Consider the following 19,693-nt stretch of genomic DNA (forward strand, 5'->3'; position numbering starts at 1 on the left):
CTATTTAACTGTAACTGTACCATTGGCCTGATTTGAACCTTAAGATACGTCAGCATTAGGTCTGGATAGCCGCATGTGACATGCAAATTACAGGTTAATATACATACGTACAGCCGCCATCAGATATATCGGAGCGGCCAAGGTGGTTATAAATATCTGCACACGCCTTTATTTTTTTTATTTAAAATTTATTGCACAAATGAAAAACCTAATATACAAAAGGCGAACTTAATGCCATGACCATGAGCCATTCTCTACCAGTCAACCTTAGGGCAAAACAGAAAAGATTGATTTTATTACCAGCTTCATCAGAAATCGGAAAGTGGATCAAATTAAACTTGCAATATTTGATGACAGACAGACAACGGGACAGGTGAAACTAAATAAAAGCTTGTAAAAAGATTTATCAGAATGTTGCAGAGATGTTTAAAGAGAGAGAGATAAATTGCCACACTGACAAGAGCTGCTGTAAGATGGGAGGGAGGGAAGAAGAGATGAGTTTTAAATGGCTAGCCGTTTTGAATTTAACACAAATAATTTACTGCATATATCATAATATACACAAACACGTTACAAAAAAATATAACTTTAACACAGAGTCGATTTTTCTGTGCGGCGTTCTCATTCAGTCTTAAGAATCTTTTAGACTGGGGTGCAAGGATTTCTAGTAACCCGTCCATAATAGCCTGGCAGGAGGGCAGGATCCGACCCGGCGGCAAGGCGTAGCCATGGGCTCCAGTGTCGGGGAGCTCAATTGTTAAAACATAACTGAAAAACCAATGTAAATTTTACGAGCTGTTTTATACCAGTTCCTAGCTAGGAATTAAATGTGACCCAAAATTTGGCAATTTTATTTGAACCAAATAGCATTTGAAATAGAGGTGGATTGTCAAAGTAAACTTTGTAGACACAGTTAATTTACTGCCATCTTTCGATACATGATTAAACATTTTAGAACGCCATTCGATTTTGATCTTTATTCTTTCAGTGATAAGTGTTAAATTTGTTAAATATCAAAAAATAGTGCCAACTACTAGAGCATAGGCCGAAGGTATTGCGGCATCTTTTCGAGCGATGGCAGTAAATTTATTGTAGCTACAATTTTGACAATCCTCCTCTATTTCAAATTTTATTTGTGTATAGTACCTACACTTTTTCCTAAATTAGGAATTTTTAAGTTTATTTCTACTCAGAATCACGAGCTATTTCGATCCTAATAGGAGAAAGAAAGTATGGCAAGATTTTAAATGGAACGAATAATGTATAGCAAATTTTGGACGCTTTTAGCCGCTAAGCTTAATTGAAACTGGGCCGGACACTTCTGCCGTATGATAATCACTTGTGGACCAAGATAACTACCAAGTAGACACGAAAGATTGGCTTGATATTGTGATAGACTGAGATACGTAGAAGAAAGAGAGGAAGGGTTTACCCAGCGGGACACAATAGGGTAACAAATAAATATCACTTAAATAAAATAAAAAATACACCTAATAGGTTTGAAATACGTAAGTCATGATTCTGAGTAATAATAAACTACTGAGATAAGAATCCCAAATTTGAAATGAAGTGCACAGTTTTTTTTACTTCCATGAAGGAGCCAAATATGAATGAATACATGAATATGAGGAAGCAAAATAATATTTAAATAATCGGGCGAGACCTGCTGGTGGACTTTAAGGGCAGTTACAGACTAGCGTTTTATACGAGCGTACGCGTACGCGCGTGTAAGCTCGTATAGACCAAATGTAGTAAAAAGTAACGCTCGTGTAAGCTTGTAAAAACCAAATGTTCGGAAAAGTAACGCGCGTGTAAGCTTGTAAAAACCAAATGTATGGAAACGTAACGCGCGTGTAAGTTCGTAAAAATCAAATGTACGGAAACGTAACGCGCGTGTAAGCTCGTAAAAATCAGATGTACGGAAACGTATCGCGCGTGTAAGCTCGTAAAAACCAAATGTACGGAAACGTATCGCGCGTGTAAGATAATAGTAGTTTTGAAATGACCATTATACCAACGCCAGTTGTAAGAGATTTCATCGCAATTTCAGATCACATATTTTTTTATTTCTAAGCACATTCAAAACACGAACAATATCTTACCACTTGTGTATAATGTGAACTGGCATACTTACGATACATTTAAGGCCTTCTTAACCCAGTCAGTACTCGTTCCAGACGCCAAGTATCCTAAAAAAACTGAGCTTTATTGTTTAGGTACATTGGCAATGTGCAATTATGTCTAGTTCCCATGCTTTTGACGAAGCCTGCGCTGTGGATTAAGATGATATGGTTTTGGATTCTCCTAATTGTAAGTAACTTTTATTATGTTTTCTTTTATTTTAAAATATAAATGTCATCTGCAAATTTGTCCAACATTTTCTCTTAAAGATAATAAGTACTTATCTAATATCTATAACATCGACAGCAAACCGGAATTTTAACAACCGCTTATGGTTGGTATTTAAGTAAGACTAAATATATATAATAATTTATTAAATATGCGACATAACATATAATAATATGTACGCGACTGTACCATTACTGTAAGCAATGTTTGTTATACGAGTAAGAGCAACCCGGAAATTATAAATAAATAAATAAATGGTTTTCTACAGTTCGATTTAACACAATATATGGAAACCAAGTTTCTATTTTATGACAGAATTGCTTATATAGTAAAAGTTGATCATAGAAATGAGTAGGTACAATCTCGTGATAAAAAAATTACATCCAGTATAATTGACAGATTAATAATTACTCAAATATATAGGAGCACTCAAGATATCTGTGCTCGCCATAAAGCCCTTACCGGGATTGGAACCCGTTAACCAGTTAAAATAAATTGATTGTTAAAGTGTTATTATATTACTTGCCCACTGTTTCGTAAGCAGTGCCTGCTTTATAAGTAATCCCATGATTAACTTTCATTCGTCCAATTGCTTTATCTGCCATTTGTTTCTGCAAAAAAATAAATTATCGTGTTATATTTACTATTGCATTGCAAAGACAATCAACCAGGGCTCGAAACCGGTATTGAAATACCTGGTAATATCGTTCCCAAACCGTTATATGCGAACTACAAAATTATGTTCACTCTTCTAACCGGTAAGAAGAGGAACGGAATTTTATGGTTCACGGGGAACGATATATTACCGGTTACTCTCGGTTAAACTCGTTGTCATACGCGAAAAAGACAGCAATAACTTCGTCGTTCTATCTTGGTTCGATATTTTCAATTTAACCGGTTAATTACGTTCCACGAAAACGAAAGGCGAACGATTTGACATAAACTAGTATCTCAATAGAACAGAACCACTAGTTTAAATTTATTTGATAGCGTGACGTGACGTACGCGTTTGCGTTAAGACTCATTTTGTATGGGATTTAGATACAGCGCCCCAAGGGAGACATTTTGGAAACTCAAAATCCCATACAAAATGACACTTAACGCAAACGCGTGCGTCACGTTACGATATCGAAAAAATTTACAATAAGGGTACAGTTCTTTAACTGGTAACCGCAAACGGAAACGAAAGCCTTTTCGTTCCTGGATGAATGAACGAAACCGGTTTGAAAATAAAACGGTATCCGAACCCTGCTGAATCAACTTAAGTTTTAAAAATAAAGGTAGCTTACCACTTTGCCAAAATTATCCTCATGTTCTATTAAATGTGTATAAGGTATGATTAAAAACTGGCCATAAGAATGGAAGGAAAGGTAGTACTCTAATCTGTGTCTATGTTCTCTTGCCAACGTTGCCATCGAATACGTCTCCGGTTCGGAGAAAGGTTCGTCACCACAGTATTTGATGCTGGTTGGATATTTACTCGCACCGTGACCTACGTTGGAGGGTTTTATTAGTAACATTGTTAGATAAAGTTATTAGAAGCTAATGGCCAAAGAAAAAAAGAGGCAATTTCAAACCAAGAGTAACAACGACAAAGAATACATTAATTATGTGTATTTTAAGGAAATAAATAATTTTGTATTTGTATTAGGTTCTCGGTTTAAGGTGATTAGTTTAGGCATCGGAGTTTTTATCGCACGGTTTTTGGGCCGAGCTATGGAGTCCATATTATTAATAAAATTCAAATCATATTCATTCATCTAATTAATTAGTCAATTTAATTTTATAATCAAGGACAAGAACGTAGTCGAGTTTATAAACGATCCTTTAGTTTTGTCTTTGAATATATAAATATTACAAATAAGAATAGGGACCATTTTTTGTATTGATATACCGTGCAATAAAAACTCCGATGCCTAGTGATTATGTAAATTGTGATATTGAGCTATATGTTGCCCCTAGTGACCAATTTATGGAACATTCAGTAATAATAAGGAGGAAATTACGGAATACAATACAATACAATACAATACAAATCCTCTTTATTGCACAACCTCAAAATAACATTTACAGAGAGACATACATAATACATGAAGACAGGTGACAACAGGCAATGGAATATTGAGTAATTAAAGATTATCTTTATATTAATAATGAATACGTGTCACTTCACAAAATGAATGACACTTACTTCCAAATGCAATACCATAGTTTCGGTTTAAATCAACACCACCACCAGGACGACGATTTTTCCTCCATAAGCGATCCTTAAATGAAACATAAAAAGTGTTTTATCTATCTTATAAGTTTTAGGTTGTAGTAAATCCCGTGACCTGATCCTATATACCGTTTATATCTGGCTGGTTTTGATACTCGTATCAATAAAAAGATAACATTAAAAAAACTACTTGTTGCAGGTTTTTAAGCAAAATATATTACGGACAAGGTCAGATATATGTCATTATTGATGTATATAAACTTATCATAAAAATATCTTATTTCTTTTATACTACGTCGGTGGCAAACAAGCATACGGCCTGCCTGATGGTAAGCAGTATCCGTAGCCTATGTACGCCTGCAACTCCTTGAATTACTGTCTTGAATTACTGTGTAAAATACGAAAACACTTTTTTCCCCGGCCTATTATTAAATAACGGTATGAGGACTTTCCCTTTTAAAATAGTAAGTAATTATATTGCAACTACTCTATTAATCACTTTACAGGCATTACAATTCACCGTTGTATGACTGTATTCATATCCGTCCGGGTTCATGACAGGAATGAAAATCCAAGTGTACAAGTAGGCGATATGCTCCAGCTCTTCGTCTTTATATTTTTTAGCGTTTAATAACGTGTATAAAAGGTAAGTTACAACCGCTGGAGACAACCACTCTCGCGCATGGCAACCTCCTTCCACTATCACTTTGGATCTGTAAAAACAAAATTACTCAAAAAACGTAAAGCATACCTTCTTGAATAAAACCCAGTGAACGGAAGTATAAAACCTTAAAACTTCATCAGCATAAATACCGCTGACAATATAAACAACATAATTACTATCTATAACAATCTTTCGTGGAATGAAATGCAACTATAGGGTCTTTGCATAATTATTTTCCTACTTTGAAATAAAACTATTTTTTTGTAATATTTATTTATTGAAACAATCAATCGACAATATAATCACCATCATTATCTAGAACATGTAACCATCCGCTGGGCAAAATTTCAATACCCTTGGCCCAGAATGAAAGTGGCTGAAAGGCAAAGAAGTTGGCAAGGTAATTTTTTAGGTCGCCAGAATTTTCAAGACGTTTTGGCCTTTTTTCTCTAACAGCGTTCGCCAACTTCTGTAGTTGATTCACGTAGGATTCGGCATTGATAGTCTGATGGTCCTCCAGTAACTCCCACAGCAACATTCCTTGCGAATCCCAGAAAACTGACAGGAGAAGTTTCTGGCCATGCGGACTGCTTTTCGGCTGTGTTGGTGGCCGTTTATCGGAAGTCATCCAAAAGGCTTTTCGTGTAACGTTCTCGTACAAGACCCAGGACTCGTCTCCAGTGACGATCGACTCCAGAAAGCTTTTTCTTTGGGGCCGCAGCAGCATACTTTCACAAATGTTGAGACGTGATGCACGTTGAGCATCGGGCAAAGCATGAGGCGTCCATCTTGATAAAACTTTACGGTAACCCATCGACTGCAGATGGCGATCTATGGTACTGTAGTGATAGTTCAGAGTTTTCTCTAAATCCCTGGTGGTGGAATCCGGATGCAACTCAAGCTCGCGCCGCTATGCTTCTTCGTCAAAAGTGATGGAGCGACCAGTATGAGGAATGTCTTTTAGACTTGTGTCTTCTCCATTAAAGCGCTGGAATCAATTGGAGACTACTGAAAATATCAAGAAAAATTCGAAGTGGGAAAAAAATTATGCAACAACCCAATATTTCATTGTTATATTTATATTTCACCTGAAATTACCGCCCGTTGTTTACCTCTTCTTAATGCGGTGTATTCTTTGTACTGTTTCTGTATTGAGGGATGTAATAGTTAATAGTTTTTTTACGATACAAGTGCAGAAACAAGGAGATTCGCAACGAGTGGTGATAAATTAAAACACGACCGAAGGGAGTGTTTTAAATCGACACGAGTTGCGAATTACCCATTCGCACGAGTATCGTACAACGTTTTACAGTACATATGGCTCTTTAAAGCTTCGACATATGCACGGAAAGTGCTCATTCCCGCACGGGTGCGGAAAGTAGCACCATATGTACTGTAAAGATTATTTGTATTGTATTACCGTTTATTTTTATCTTCATTTTTCATTATGTTACGAAAAAATATTTGATAATGCTAATATAAATATTCAATTATTCTGTCCAAAGATGATTTAATTGAATAAGTTTGTAAATGTACAGTCAGCGTCAAATACTTTGTAGCAGTCAAAGTGGCCAAATAGTTCGGTACACCATACTAAATATATGGTGTACCGAACTATTTGGCTACTTTGGTTGCTACAAAGTATTTGACGCTGACTGTACAGTCAACAAATTTGATTCCTCGGCCACTAACTATACAAACTTGTCGCTTTAACTATTATTTATTGTTGTACTATTTATCACTCATAAACGCTGTCGTAGAAGACAAGCGAATTGATTCATTATGACATGATTCTATACTTGCCTAGGATTGAAATTGGTTGATTGTATGTAGCAAAGATATTAAATTATAAAAAGCATTCCGTACCCAAAGGGTAAAACGACTATTACTCAGACTCAGCTGTTTGTCCGTCCGTCTATCCGTCTGTCACCAGGCTGTATATCATGAACCGTGATAGCTAGACAGTTGAAATTTTCACAGATGATGTATTTCTGTTGCCGCTATAACAACAAATACTAAAATGTACGGAACCCTCGGTTAGCTAGTCCGACTCGCACTTGTCCGATTTACAATGAATCAGTTTGGTGAAAGCAGTATATGTAAAATTTACCTGTTTTTAGACCCCTTTAATGTAAGCCTTACAGAAATAATTGTTCTGTTTTCGTGACTTAGGCCAACTCGGCCAAGCTGCACCTCATCTGGGTAGTGGGCGCTAAGATCTCTAAGCCAGGAGTAAATGTCGTCTAAGCGATAGTAGCTGTGCCAGTTAAAGGACTCCATGTTACGCCTGAAGTAAGGACTAGCTTTTTGTTTATCGAAGGCGCTGAAAAACACAAACTTACATTTAAACAGATTAACTGTACGTGCCGATCTGTTTATTTGTATTGATTCATTGATACATCAACTTCTTAGCTAAGTTACAGGATATTAAAATATATTTCCGTTATTGAATTAATACTTCTGCTTGGAAAGGAGCCAAAATCCTCTATAAATAAATGATATACCTAACTAATATTATAATATCTAGTGACACTATAAGACTGCCACTTTGTGCAACGTTGATAAATAGAAGTATTATTTAGATATTCATAATAAATATCTGTACCCGTGTACACACTTTCGTTAGCGTACCCCTGTAAATTCCTGATTACAATAATGAAGCGAACGCTCATCTTCTCGGTATCCCTATAGAGTTGAGCTAAGTTACGAGGACCAATGCTGAATTCCACTGCCTTATCAACAAAAGTAGGTTCCTTCCACCACGTCACATCGTAAACCTTGTCCAGCGTTTTGTAGAATATCAACTCTGTTTCGTCATACGGAACGCCACGGAGCAACGCATGATTTTTATAAGATTTGCTGTCACATCCCGTTATTAATAATAAAATAAAAAAACCAGCAGTTATGAAATACATTACAGATTATAATTACACATGAAACACAAATATTAATTTTAAAACCAACTTTCAAAACTTTCAATGACTTATACGATGACACTGTCATCATGCATCTCAATTTTTCACACATTGTTTTTTTTCTTGAAGGAGGTTTGAAAATAAATATAGCTGAGGTTTAGAACCATTTTTTAGAAATATGTTAACTTAAAAAAACGCAGTGTTTGGCTAAAGTCAAAAGGTAGGTGTGACAACGAGCGAAGCGAAGACGACCGTGTTAGGTAAACCATAATATATACATATATAACCATAATATATTACGAGTAGGTACAGCACAATCTAGACGGCATAATCAGATTGTAATACCGGGTGAATAATTTGATCTGGATTCGTTATAAATAAGATCTGTCAATTCCAAAAGTGACATTTCTTCAATCAGAAACCTCACTTTTGGCACTGATAGATCGTATCAATAACAACTGCGAATCAAATTCATAATCCAGTTTTACAATCAGAATACACCTCTAGCGGCGGTATCATTGTATCATGGTCGAATTTATATCACTTGTCATGTCATGCGTCACTTTCGCACTTACCCACTTGTTAGAACGTGACAGTCATGGTGACAGATGATAAAAAACCGACCATCTTAGCTTGATCTTAGCCCTACAGAACAAAACGAGGAAGAGGATGTATGTATGTATTAGCGAGTAAATAATTAGGTACCAAAATAAACCAATACTTTACTCAAATTTTTATAACAAAGCTTCTGAGAGGTACACTTAGGTATTTAGATAATATTAAAACGGTCAGTCACGTATTTTTCGGCTTAACATACGTGAGAGATACGTTTTAATAATTTAATACAGCATTTTAATATATTATCCGTTATTTACATATATTATTTATAAGATTTGAATAGCCGTGCATAGTTTATTACGAAACGTACGAGTAAAATTAATGGACTCTATACAAAAAATAAAGAGCAACATTACACAGAAAGATAACTGTGAGAAGAATACGATTCTCTTGTGTATTTTTATCACCACTTCTAAAGAATTTATCTATGTCCGGATCGAAAAAAAGTAGCAGTCCGTCCATTGTTGCCTGGCAAGCGGACAAGATTCGCTCCGGGGGTAATGCGTATCCGTGGACGCCCGTATCGGGAAGTTGAAAGGTCGCCACGTAACTGAAATAAATATTTGTGTTTTAAAAGGTTGTTAAACAGCAAATTGCGAAAATGCATGAAAAAAATATGAATTAATTCATGCGTAATGTGTCCATGCAAGTTGGTTATACAGTTAGGTAAACTATTAGCTTCGCACCTTTGCATACAAACATTATGTTCAGATTGTAAGTTTGAAACATGATGTTTATGCTATGCTGTTCGTCTAGGGAGCAGCAGATCTCCTAGTGCTATCAATAAACAATCTACTCGTAGTTATATTTTTTTACAAACGATGTAGTTAATATGTAGACATTGCTATAGAAAGTCTGACCTATCAGAAAACAATGAAAATGGAACTGTATGTTAACTTTACGTGCTGTTCGTTAGTTAAATATTGACTTAACACTCACGGTACTTTCAAAGCTCTCTTTACCCAGTCACTGCTTGTTCCTGACGCCAGGTATCCTAGAAACCAAGTTTCACATTAAGGCCGTAATTATCGCGTTTAGATATAACAATCATTTTCACGATACAATTGTAAGGAAACAAATGTATATAAAAATATCGGAATTCACATACGACTCCGATGTTTGTAATAAATAAAAATCTAAAGTTATACGGGTCCTTATTTAAATCAACTTACCCTCAACATCGTAGTTATTGCCAACAGTGTACTTCATGCCATGTTTTTCTAGTATGCGACTTGCAATCGTTTCAGCCTTCCTTTTCTGAATAAAGGAATAAATATTTCCAGTAAAACGATAGTTTCCCTGCATCTATCTATCTCTGCTATCTTCAATTGCCAAATTGAGACGCAGACAGAGGGGACTTGAATAGTTTTGTTTTGGTTCCCTTATCTAAATTCATATATTTATATTTACTTTGCAGGCAAGATGGCTTTACATGGGAATTTACTTCTAGGGAATTTTCTTAATTTTTTAAGTAAAGATTTAAGTCTCCTATACTTTCGCCCAGATTTTAAGAAATTAGAGTTTTTAAGAATAAAATTAATATAAAGTTGATGTATAACTATGTTAGATCTCTTTGGAATAAAAAAACTGGCTATGGGATACAAAGCTGTACAGATTTTTAAGAGGTTGAGCTAGACTTTTTTTTTACACCGTACGAAGTTTTTTTGCAAATGGTGCCACATAATTCCTACTAATCCTACTACTATCCTATAGGATATCAACTACTTAAATTAAGTAATTTTTTTTATTGTATCTTTAATCAAAAACCTATAGAAACAGGAGAAACCTATGCTGGTGCTTAGTTGTTTTTCCCATGAAAAAAATACAAGGAATGCTTGCGATATACATATATTCGGTATAAGTTATTTTCTTTAACATTATGGGTCTTAGGTCATGAAAATTATGCTCCAGTAAGATTTACAAAGACATAATTTCAAGATATATCATTATTTACCTACTTCCTCCTGCAGTCAAACTGTAAAACAGTCTTGCAGGACCTCTGCCCAAAATGTCATTTTTTGTAAATGTTTAGTAATTCAACAAATAACAATAGTAACTTACCACTAAATTATAGTTTTCTTTATGCTCTATAGTTAAAGAGTAAGGTAAAATAATGTGCTGTCCGAAGGAATGGAAGGACAGATAGTACTCCAAGTTATCGCTATTTTCTTTTGTAAATAGTGACATGGCTTCGGATTCTGGCTCGGAGAACGGACTATCACCGCAGTATTCACGACTTTCGGTCTTAGATTTGTCTGGGCAGTGAGCTGTTAGTAGAAAGATGACATATAGAATGACAACTAATAAATTATTTTTTAAACCCCCTACGCTATATGCCAACAAAATTCATTTTATGCCAAGAATGCCTTACATAATTTTTGGAAAAGAGCTGATACTCTTGTAGCTACGATCCTACAGACAGACATTCGCGGCAAACAAATAATACCGCTCTTTTTGCGTCAGGGGTTAAAATTACCAATCATAAAATGAATTGAAATAAGTAATTATCAATAACTTTCATTTCAATGCGTGCTACAATATCTTAAGATTTAGAGGTTAAGGTTAGCTACACTTACCCCCAAAAGCGATTCCATAATTCCGATTTAAATCAACGCCATAACCACCCCGGCGATTCTTTCTCCATAACCGATCCTAAAATCAAAGAATCATTGATTATGGAAGAGATATAAACTCTAAAGGCTCTAGACTTGAGCATTCGCTCGAGCAGAACATAGAGTATTCGCAGTTTTTAAGCAAATTGGGCGAATTGTTCGACGAACGCTAGTACATTCTTCTGTTTGCGATATTGCTCATTACAAGACATGCTCAAAGTCTATCAGCACCTTCAGAAAAAAAAAACAAGTTTGCCAGCCGAACCAGATTTGTGGATTGAATTGTTAAACAACAAGTTTGATAAGCAATTTTTTTTTCCTATTTTTTTTTTATACCACGTGGGTGGTAAACAAGCATACGGCCCGCCTGATGGCTTTTACTCCTTGCTAATTTTAGCAAGGTGGATCCAGCCAATGTCGAGGTGTAGACTTTTGCAAGTCTAAGAGAGTAAAAAGATAATGTTCGTTTAAATTTTAATTTTTGTGGAAGGGTAGGCTGGGAACCTAAAACAAACAAAACCAGAGTTACCATATAAAACGGGACTGTGTGACAATGGCATCTACTTCAGACCGACTAGCCTTCGCCTTTGTACTACATAATTATGTTCTATCTGATGTAATCAATATTTATTTTTTCTCGTACAATAAAGTGTTTACTTACTTACTTGCTAGCATGAGTTGCGTTCTCGTGTGCGAGTCCATACTTGAAATAGCGCTAGATGTATGGTGTCGCGCGCGAGAACGCAACTTATGCTAGCAGGTCAGCTATCAAATTCGAGGCACGATGTTTTCTTCCACTTGGGCTATTAAACACTCTTAGTTAAAATACAAAAATATTTGATGTCGTAAATAGTAAACGGTATTACGGTGTCTTGTATCTTGATTCGGCGCTGTTATTATTTTACCAGCTTCTTCTTTCTTTCCATCCTGTTACCCCATGCTGGGGTGTAGGGCTCGAACCATTTTCTTCCCTGTCCTGGGCAGCTTGGGTAACCTCCTCCCACCCCATCCCCAATACACCCAACTCTTTCTCCACGGAACGGCACCAAGTAAATTAATTAACCAGCTTAATTCTAATAAAAGTAATTCCCTTTTTTCTCTCGAAAAACTAAAATGTATGTCGTTGTTTACAAAGTATTAGGAGGCCCCTGTACGAATACTCCTATTACAATGAGACTTACACATAGGTGGTATAAATACTATTTATAGCAACATATTATGTTGCTACGCCCTAGTAGGGTCCATGATTGTACTTACTATTTGAAGAACAGTTGTAACACCATGGGTGCAACGAATAAATGATTTGTGAAATATACAGACTCACTGCCATATGAGCGTACTCATATCCGTCTGGGTTCATTACAGGAACGAAAACCCAAGAATACATGAGGGCAATAGTTTCCAATTCCTCGTTTTCATACTTTTTGAAATTTAGTAATGTATTTAACATGTAGGTCACAAACGCTGGAGATATCCATTCATTTCCATGACAACCCCCTTCGACTATAACCTTGGATCTGTAACAAGGCAAACGTTTTCATAAAGTAAGAGGATACAAAAAATCATGAATCTGTGGGCGCGATAGTGCTCCCGCCAAGACGAGCCAAGCGAGCAAGAGCACTACCTACCTTTTCTCGAAGGGCTTCATCGTTTTTTTGAACCCTCATAACTTGGGTTTGGTTTGGATATGATGTCAATAGTAGACTTGTTAAAAGTATAAACTTTCAATTGCATAGCTGTGATACTTTAGATTTTATTGATATCTAAATAAAAACGAGTCGGACTCGTCCACCGAGGGTTCCGTACTTTTAAGTATTTGTTGCTATAGCGGCAACAGCCAAGCTTCTAACTCTACAAGTCCTAAATTGACAAACTGCAGTTTAGTCAAAATATGTGGCTTGGCCGTTTCGCTACCGTCACATGGGCGCAAGATGAAAAATGTATTCATTATTCATCACTTTTCTGTTATACAATAGTTCTTGTAGTAACGAAACGGCCAAGCCACATATTTTGACTAAGGTGTAGAGTTTGTGAAGTTAGGGCGCGTAGTTAGCAGAAAAAGGTTAGCTTTACATGAAGTCCGATAACTTTTTGATTGTGCGAGCCTTATGGTTTGTTTTAGCAAGACTTTACATGAAAATATATTTGGTGGGATATATTTTATCTTAAAAATTGCTTAATTCATATTATCATATTAAAGTTGCTAATTTACCAAGTAAAATATAACGTACCAGATGAGATGATGTAGTAATTAACCGCTTATTATAATAAATCAACGGAGACAGTAAATGTTGGTACCTCCTTATAGATCCCTTTAACGCAAGTTTCACTGCCAGTATTGTCCGGTTTTCATAACTCTTTCCAATGCTGCGCAATCGGACTTCATCCGGATATGTGTCGCTAAGGTCTTTAAGCCAATCGTAAATGTCGTCAAGGCGATAGTAATTGTGCCAATTAAATGACTGTATAGTTCCTCTGGTATACGGCCGAGCCTTTTGTTGATCGAAAGCACTGAAATACCAATTTCACTTAGGTATGAGAATCAGATAACGATGTTAAACTAGCGGGCCAACGATCATAATATAAAGCTAAGTAAAAACTTATATATTTTTGCGTAAGTAATACCTTTGTATATTCTTCGTCAAAGTCGCAAGATGAATAGGCTGTCTCGCTGTATCCCTATAGAGTTCAGCTAAGTTATCAGGACTTATACTAAACTCCACTACATTATGAACCAAGGTAGGCTTTTTCCAAAGTGTGACATTGTACAAACTTTCTAGTTTCTTAAAGAACTCTAAATCTTCGAAATCGTTAGGGACACCACGGAGCAAAGCATGATTCCTGTACGACTTGCCTTTCAAGGAATGAAGATATTTGTGTATATTGAGTCGCTGATTGGCTTCACATAACGCAAAAATCAGGAATAAGAAAAGACCAACCGTTCTGGAGCACATAAGTAATTTTACATACATTTCATTAAACAGCAGTAATACACCCTAACTGCTTATATAAACACATATTCTCCCCGTAGAGTTAAGATTATTGGTCCAAGATTCCAAGATTCCAAGATTCTCCCCATATTCATTTTATTTACTAGAATGACATTATTATGACATTAATGACGCTTCGAAATAATCACAGATCTACAATGTACCAACCATAACTAGAACCATAGAATAATCCTAGATCTGTGGAAATTTAAAAATATACATTAAATGACACGATGTTGGTTGTAAAAAAAACTTATTAACGCTTATAATTAGACAACCATACCTCAGATAATAAAGTTCTTCTGCAAATAATATCTAAATTTCAGGTATTTTTATTATTAATTGTTATTGCTGTAGGCGCACAAACGTCAGGTACATCAATAGTAAATTCCCAATAATTAGCAAGCTGCGGTGCTGTGCTCTTCACTGCGGGTGTTTGTTTTCAGAGAGCGGTACCTAAAGCCCCTAAAGGCGGACAGCACTACAGACAATACAAACAAAGCTGCCAGTGCCTCCGTGAGGGACAATGGTCCGTAATGGAAACAGCCAGGTCCATAATGGCTCGATAGTACTGGAAAACCGGAGACTTCACTTATTAGTGCTTAGGTACGAGTAAAACAGGCACGAGAACGTGCGGTGAGGTTAGACTCGGCAAGTCAATTAACAAAGGTGGTTGGATACCATTAGTATAGTGAGCACCGAGCTAACTGCTTTCAAAGGTAGGTATTTACGTTAACGTCTGATTTCGGAATTATAGTATTATTATGGAACCTGTTGGTTCTCTTAAAACGTGAAAATAAAAAACAGTTAATATTTTATTTTGTAGATTTTTTAAGTATTTATTCTATTATATCTCTTACATGCATACATGAAAAAATCTGTGCATATAATTCTCTAGTCAAATATCTTCCTTGGAATTTGATTTCTACATTAACTATTGTTCAAGCATGGAGCATATTATTTGCAATGAAGCGCACGCCCTACGCCATAATTGCTTTTCTGGAATATCGTATTTCCTCTGAAATTACCTGTGTATTCCGATGCGGCACTTGACGTATTGATATTACGTACATTTATTAAATTGAAAGATAAATTTAAATTTTCACCGCGTCGAGTCAAGTCGTACAAAACTTAAGTTATGATATCTCCGATCCAACGAACATAACGATATATAATCTGAATACTTACGTGTGATAGTACATTTTGTATTAACGGCGCGGCGGTAAACAAGAATTTACGAAAAAAGAGTGTAAATTGAAGTCCGAAGTCGAAGGAGGAGGCTTATTTAATACGCGTTCCACCCGTAGCACACACAATGTTTTTCATCACACTTGTGAATAAGGCTCGAATCGATCCTACCTTTTTTTTATATATACTACGTCGGTGGCAAACAAGCATACGGCCCGCCTGATGGTAAGCAGTCTCCGTACCTACCTTCATTGCTGCGCCCATGACGGTTACATGTATCATTTGCGTACCTACCTATACTTTAAGTACTTGAAATACCTGTAATGTAAGTACATGTGAAATGCAATAAATAAATACAATACAAAAAATAAAAGGGGAAAAAATAACACTTCTCTTCTTCTTTCTCTCTTCCTTCAGAAAGTACATTACAGCCGCATTTACGGACCGCATAGCTTACCAAGTATGATCGAAATTACATTTTTTCTAAATTTCTGTTTCTGCGAGACTGAATATCGCACTGCATCGAATTGCATAAAAACACTTGTAATATGACTCGGCAAAATAACGGTAACCATGTTTAATTTAACTCAATATCATGTCCCATCCCACGACTCACCATCATCATATCAGTACCTTTATCGCCGATTGCTGAGAATAGGCCTCTCTTCTAGTACGCCACTTGTCCCGGTCCCGAGCTAATCTCATCCAGAAGTGACCCGCAATCTTCCGAATATCGTCCACCCAATTCCACGACTAGCTAGCCAAAAATAATGTTATAATCAATAATTTTCTATATTATATACCTATACAAAAGAAAGTAAACTGAAATAAAAAAAAGCCTAAAGCGCGGAAGAATCAACGAGTTTTTGAAAGATAGGGAAACTGCGCATTTCTCCGTTAGGTACCAGTCTTGCTGAGTCAACAGATCGCATTACTCACCGGCCAAATCCTTTACCTTTCATCACGCAGTCATCTCGATGACAACTCTATCAAGCGCTGTTTGCTTGATCTCAGGGTTATTGATGACCCCTCGTAGAGATGGGACGAATAAGATAATCGTGCAGTGGGTTGGATTCGAGATGTGAAAACTCGAGCTGCCTGAATTGTAACTGATAAGATGCATGAATGAAAAATTGAAACAATCACAGTCAAAGGTTTCTGATGGTCCAAGCTTATTTTCGATTTACATATGATTAGATGTATAAGTGTTATGTACAAACAGCAACACTCCTATGTGTCCATCGGTGGACCTTATGCCTTTTATAATAAGGTCCACCGATGGACAGTTTACAGTGTGGGCGATGGTACCTACCTAAAAGGTACTTTTAGTGTTCGCTCGGTATCGCCTATTTTTAAGTCTCTCAAACTCGTTCGCGTCTTTCCTGTAGACATCGTAAAGTTAAGGGAACCTAAGGCTAATTTTTATGCCCTTTACGGGCGGGATACAATTTTTCAGTACTTGATACGGGATATCTATATGTACCTGAGTCGTTAACTGTAATTGTATTGCCCACAGAAGTGACCTTATTCTAAAATGTGTTGGACGCAGGTACGCATGTACTATGGCGCCCCGCTGAATTGCAAATTGTTTACAGCCCCTAGACTTTTTTTATCTATCGAATTACTCCTTCTCACTCAAAAAAAAAAGTAAATACACGCGATGTGAGTGTAAAAAACGTACAATTATTTGTTTGATTGTATGTTTCCTGAAGGACCCGCCCAGCATTATCTCGTGTAACCAGTAAAAATTATATATTATTGTATTGTAGCAAGAAAGCTCGAGTTTAAAATATGGCTAGAGAAACTCGAACTTAGCTGCTCGCACTTTAAACGTAGCTTATCATAACGCGGACCCGCCGGACAATCAATCATCGAACGCCGAAACCGATATAACCCTGAATTTTGTTGCGATTCCATTTGCTTTGCTAAATCAACTTACTAACATAGATAACTTAGAATCATAAAAAATTTTTTTAAGTAGTAGAGCGAGCTATGAAGAGTGTACGTAGTATTTATTTGATTTGAGAAAATGGTTTATGAAGTCCTCAGACCAGAGCAAGCAGAGCATGATTTTAGTACTAATAACGTCTTATCTCACTATCTCATTTAAACGACAGGCGTAATAGTTTCATAATGACGCGGCCGTTTGAGAGGTCGTAGCCAAAACGCCAAAAACGCAAACCTACTCAGAGGTTATCGGAATTTAAGGAACAAAGAATGTAACCTGTCATGTTAATTCTCGTTCTTTTGTTTTCATTTTTTCCGAGTAATCTGAAGGGGTGTTTCTATCTCAGTCGCATGTAGCTGTAGCTGCTAATAAATGCTACGCCGTAACCTGTAGTAGGTATATCACGTACTGTGCTACGTGTTCTATCAAGGCTCCTTGTGAAAACTAGTTTTGACGAAAAGTCGTAGTTAAAACTAGTTTTCAACAAGGCATTTTGCGAAAACTATTTGTAACTAGTGAAAACGCGTTTTTACCAAAGTGATACGGAAAACTAGTTTTATCTAGGAAAAACGGGTTTTTACGGTGTACGGTTTATTATTTTACTATTTATTCACTAACTTTTCTGACTTTGTTTAGCCTCGGCATTAAAAAAAAACTGTATAAGAGACAGTAGTGAGGTTTAAGTTCCATACCCAAATAGTTTATAAACCATTCAATGTAATTTATCTTCCTCATATATTTGAAACATAATACAACCAGATGAACAACTTACTCTCTATATAGCTGCCGTGCGTTTCCTCACTCATGTATTCAGAGATGAGTATTGTCTAGAATCAGTTATATTTGTAATTCGTATGTTAATTCTAGTCGGCTCATATTTGCATAAGCGTTGATACCACGTGGAGCTGGGCGGTGATATTCAAATTAATACCGGTTATATGTACCTATTTCATTTTAGTACCATTATCTATTCATAATGTATTATTCGACTCAATATGGGAGAGTAGAGGATTAGTTAGGAATGAAAATTAATTTAAACTTAAAATTCACTTCAATAATTTGAAATACATTATGTCAATTTAATTAATATATTCAAATGAGAAAATATCAGTTTACAACACGCACATATTAGTATTGCATTGGTTACTTAATAATAATATTTCCATGCATTCTAAAATTGAGGTTAAAAAATATTTTTAACTCTAGCAAAGCTCAATTTTATTGAACGTGATAACTATAATTTCAGTGGGCCTCTTGGCCATAATTCTTCCCTTACGCTTTTCACTTTTTTTTTTTTTAAAAGCCGATAGGTAATTATGTTGTGACAGTGACAGCGTAGTGAGTTCGTTTTGTTTATCACCGCAAGTGTTGGATGACCCAAACCCGCCACCGTACCCACCCACGTATCCTGGTAGAGTAATAACATAATATTGGCTTTTTTAATTTGCCCCACAGTCAGCTTATAACTTCTCCCGGTACTCTGTGTCCATCGATTCCTTTGTCGCGTGTCTTGTTTTGTTTTATCTTTAATTTGGGTCTCGTACAGTGTCACATAACGCTTTACAAAACGCGTCCTTAACAGCATTATTGCTTCATAAGTAGCTATGAAAATGTCATGAAAAATACACGTATCTTTCAAACGCCCCTGTATTTTTCAATAAAATGCAGTATCTTTCCTTGCGTATTTTCGGTTAAATCTTTCGCAAATTTATATTTTTCGCATTATTATATTATATTATGAATAGTGATTCAGTACCTATGTATTGGCTCTTATACAAACAGATGACTTTTCATTCCTTTTCGTAGGGTTATTCATTAATCATATAATGATGACATAAATATGTAAAATACACAGTATATAACAGCTATTATACATGTATGATTATATTTGCCAGACAAACGTCAGTTTATTTATTTATTTAAGTGACATATAATTTATAGGAATGATACAAAGTTTCGAAAGCAACAACATGCATCTTTCGCCATTTTCATCGCTATTCATAAGAGAAAAAGATAAAACGATGACTGAACTATGTAGTTAAATTTCGGTTGCAGTTGTGTTTTATGAATAAGCCTTTGGATATTGCCGCACAAGCCTGTCTCAGGTAGATACCGTAAATAGGGCGAAAACTTCTGCAACAACGTGGTCTAAAGACCTACTCGTATGTAAAATTAACAAGGAAATACGTGA

General features: G+C 36.0%; 2 protein-coding genes across 5 annotated transcripts in view; one reads left to right on the plus strand and one right to left on the minus strand.

Annotated features, from left to right (window-relative positions):
• Window positions 1–19,693, plus strand: part of LOC133528380 (uncharacterized) — a 563,200-nt gene that overhangs the window by 452,056 nt on the left and 91,451 nt on the right. The gene's annotated exons all lie outside the window — the stretch shown is intronic.
• LOC133528463 (uncharacterized) lies at window positions 517–14,434 on the minus strand. Its single transcript, XM_061865857.1, has 16 exons — window positions 14,002–14,434; window positions 13,675–13,887; window positions 12,701–12,893; window positions 11,341–11,416; window positions 10,826–11,031; window positions 9,937–10,021; window positions 9,704–9,758; window positions 9,086–9,314; window positions 7,863–8,152; window positions 7,342–7,554; window positions 5,088–5,280; window positions 4,541–4,616; window positions 3,639–3,841; window positions 2,876–2,960; window positions 2,135–2,189; window positions 517–768 (listed from the first exon to the last, which is right to left on the minus strand). Exons 1-16 carry the CDS (start codon window positions 14,346–14,348, stop codon window positions 525–527), a joined length of 2,763 nt encoding a protein of 920 aa, XP_061721841.1. The 5' UTR covers window positions 14,349–14,434; the 3' UTR covers window positions 517–524.

The sequence above is a fragment of the Cydia pomonella genome, chromosome 19, assembly GCF_033807575.1.
Source record: "Cydia pomonella isolate Wapato2018A chromosome 19, ilCydPomo1, whole genome shotgun sequence".
In the NCBI taxonomy this organism is placed as follows: domain Eukaryota; kingdom Metazoa; phylum Arthropoda; class Insecta; order Lepidoptera; family Tortricidae; genus Cydia; species Cydia pomonella.

Excerpts from the sequence above, each read along its gene's own strand:
- LOC133528463 (XM_061865857.1), bottom strand. The coding sequence starts at position 14,348 with ATGTATGTAAAATTACTTATGTGCTCCAGAACGGTTGGTCTTTTCTTA. Across the intron at positions 13,888-14,001 it reads TTGACGAAGAATATACAAAG|TGCTTTCGATCAACAAAAGG; the intron begins GTATTACTTACG and ends TTGGTATTTCAG. Across the intron at positions 9,315-9,703 it reads AAGAGAGCTTTGAAAGTACC|TTACGTGGCGACCTTTCAAC; the intron begins GTGAGTGTTAAG and ends TATTTATTTCAG.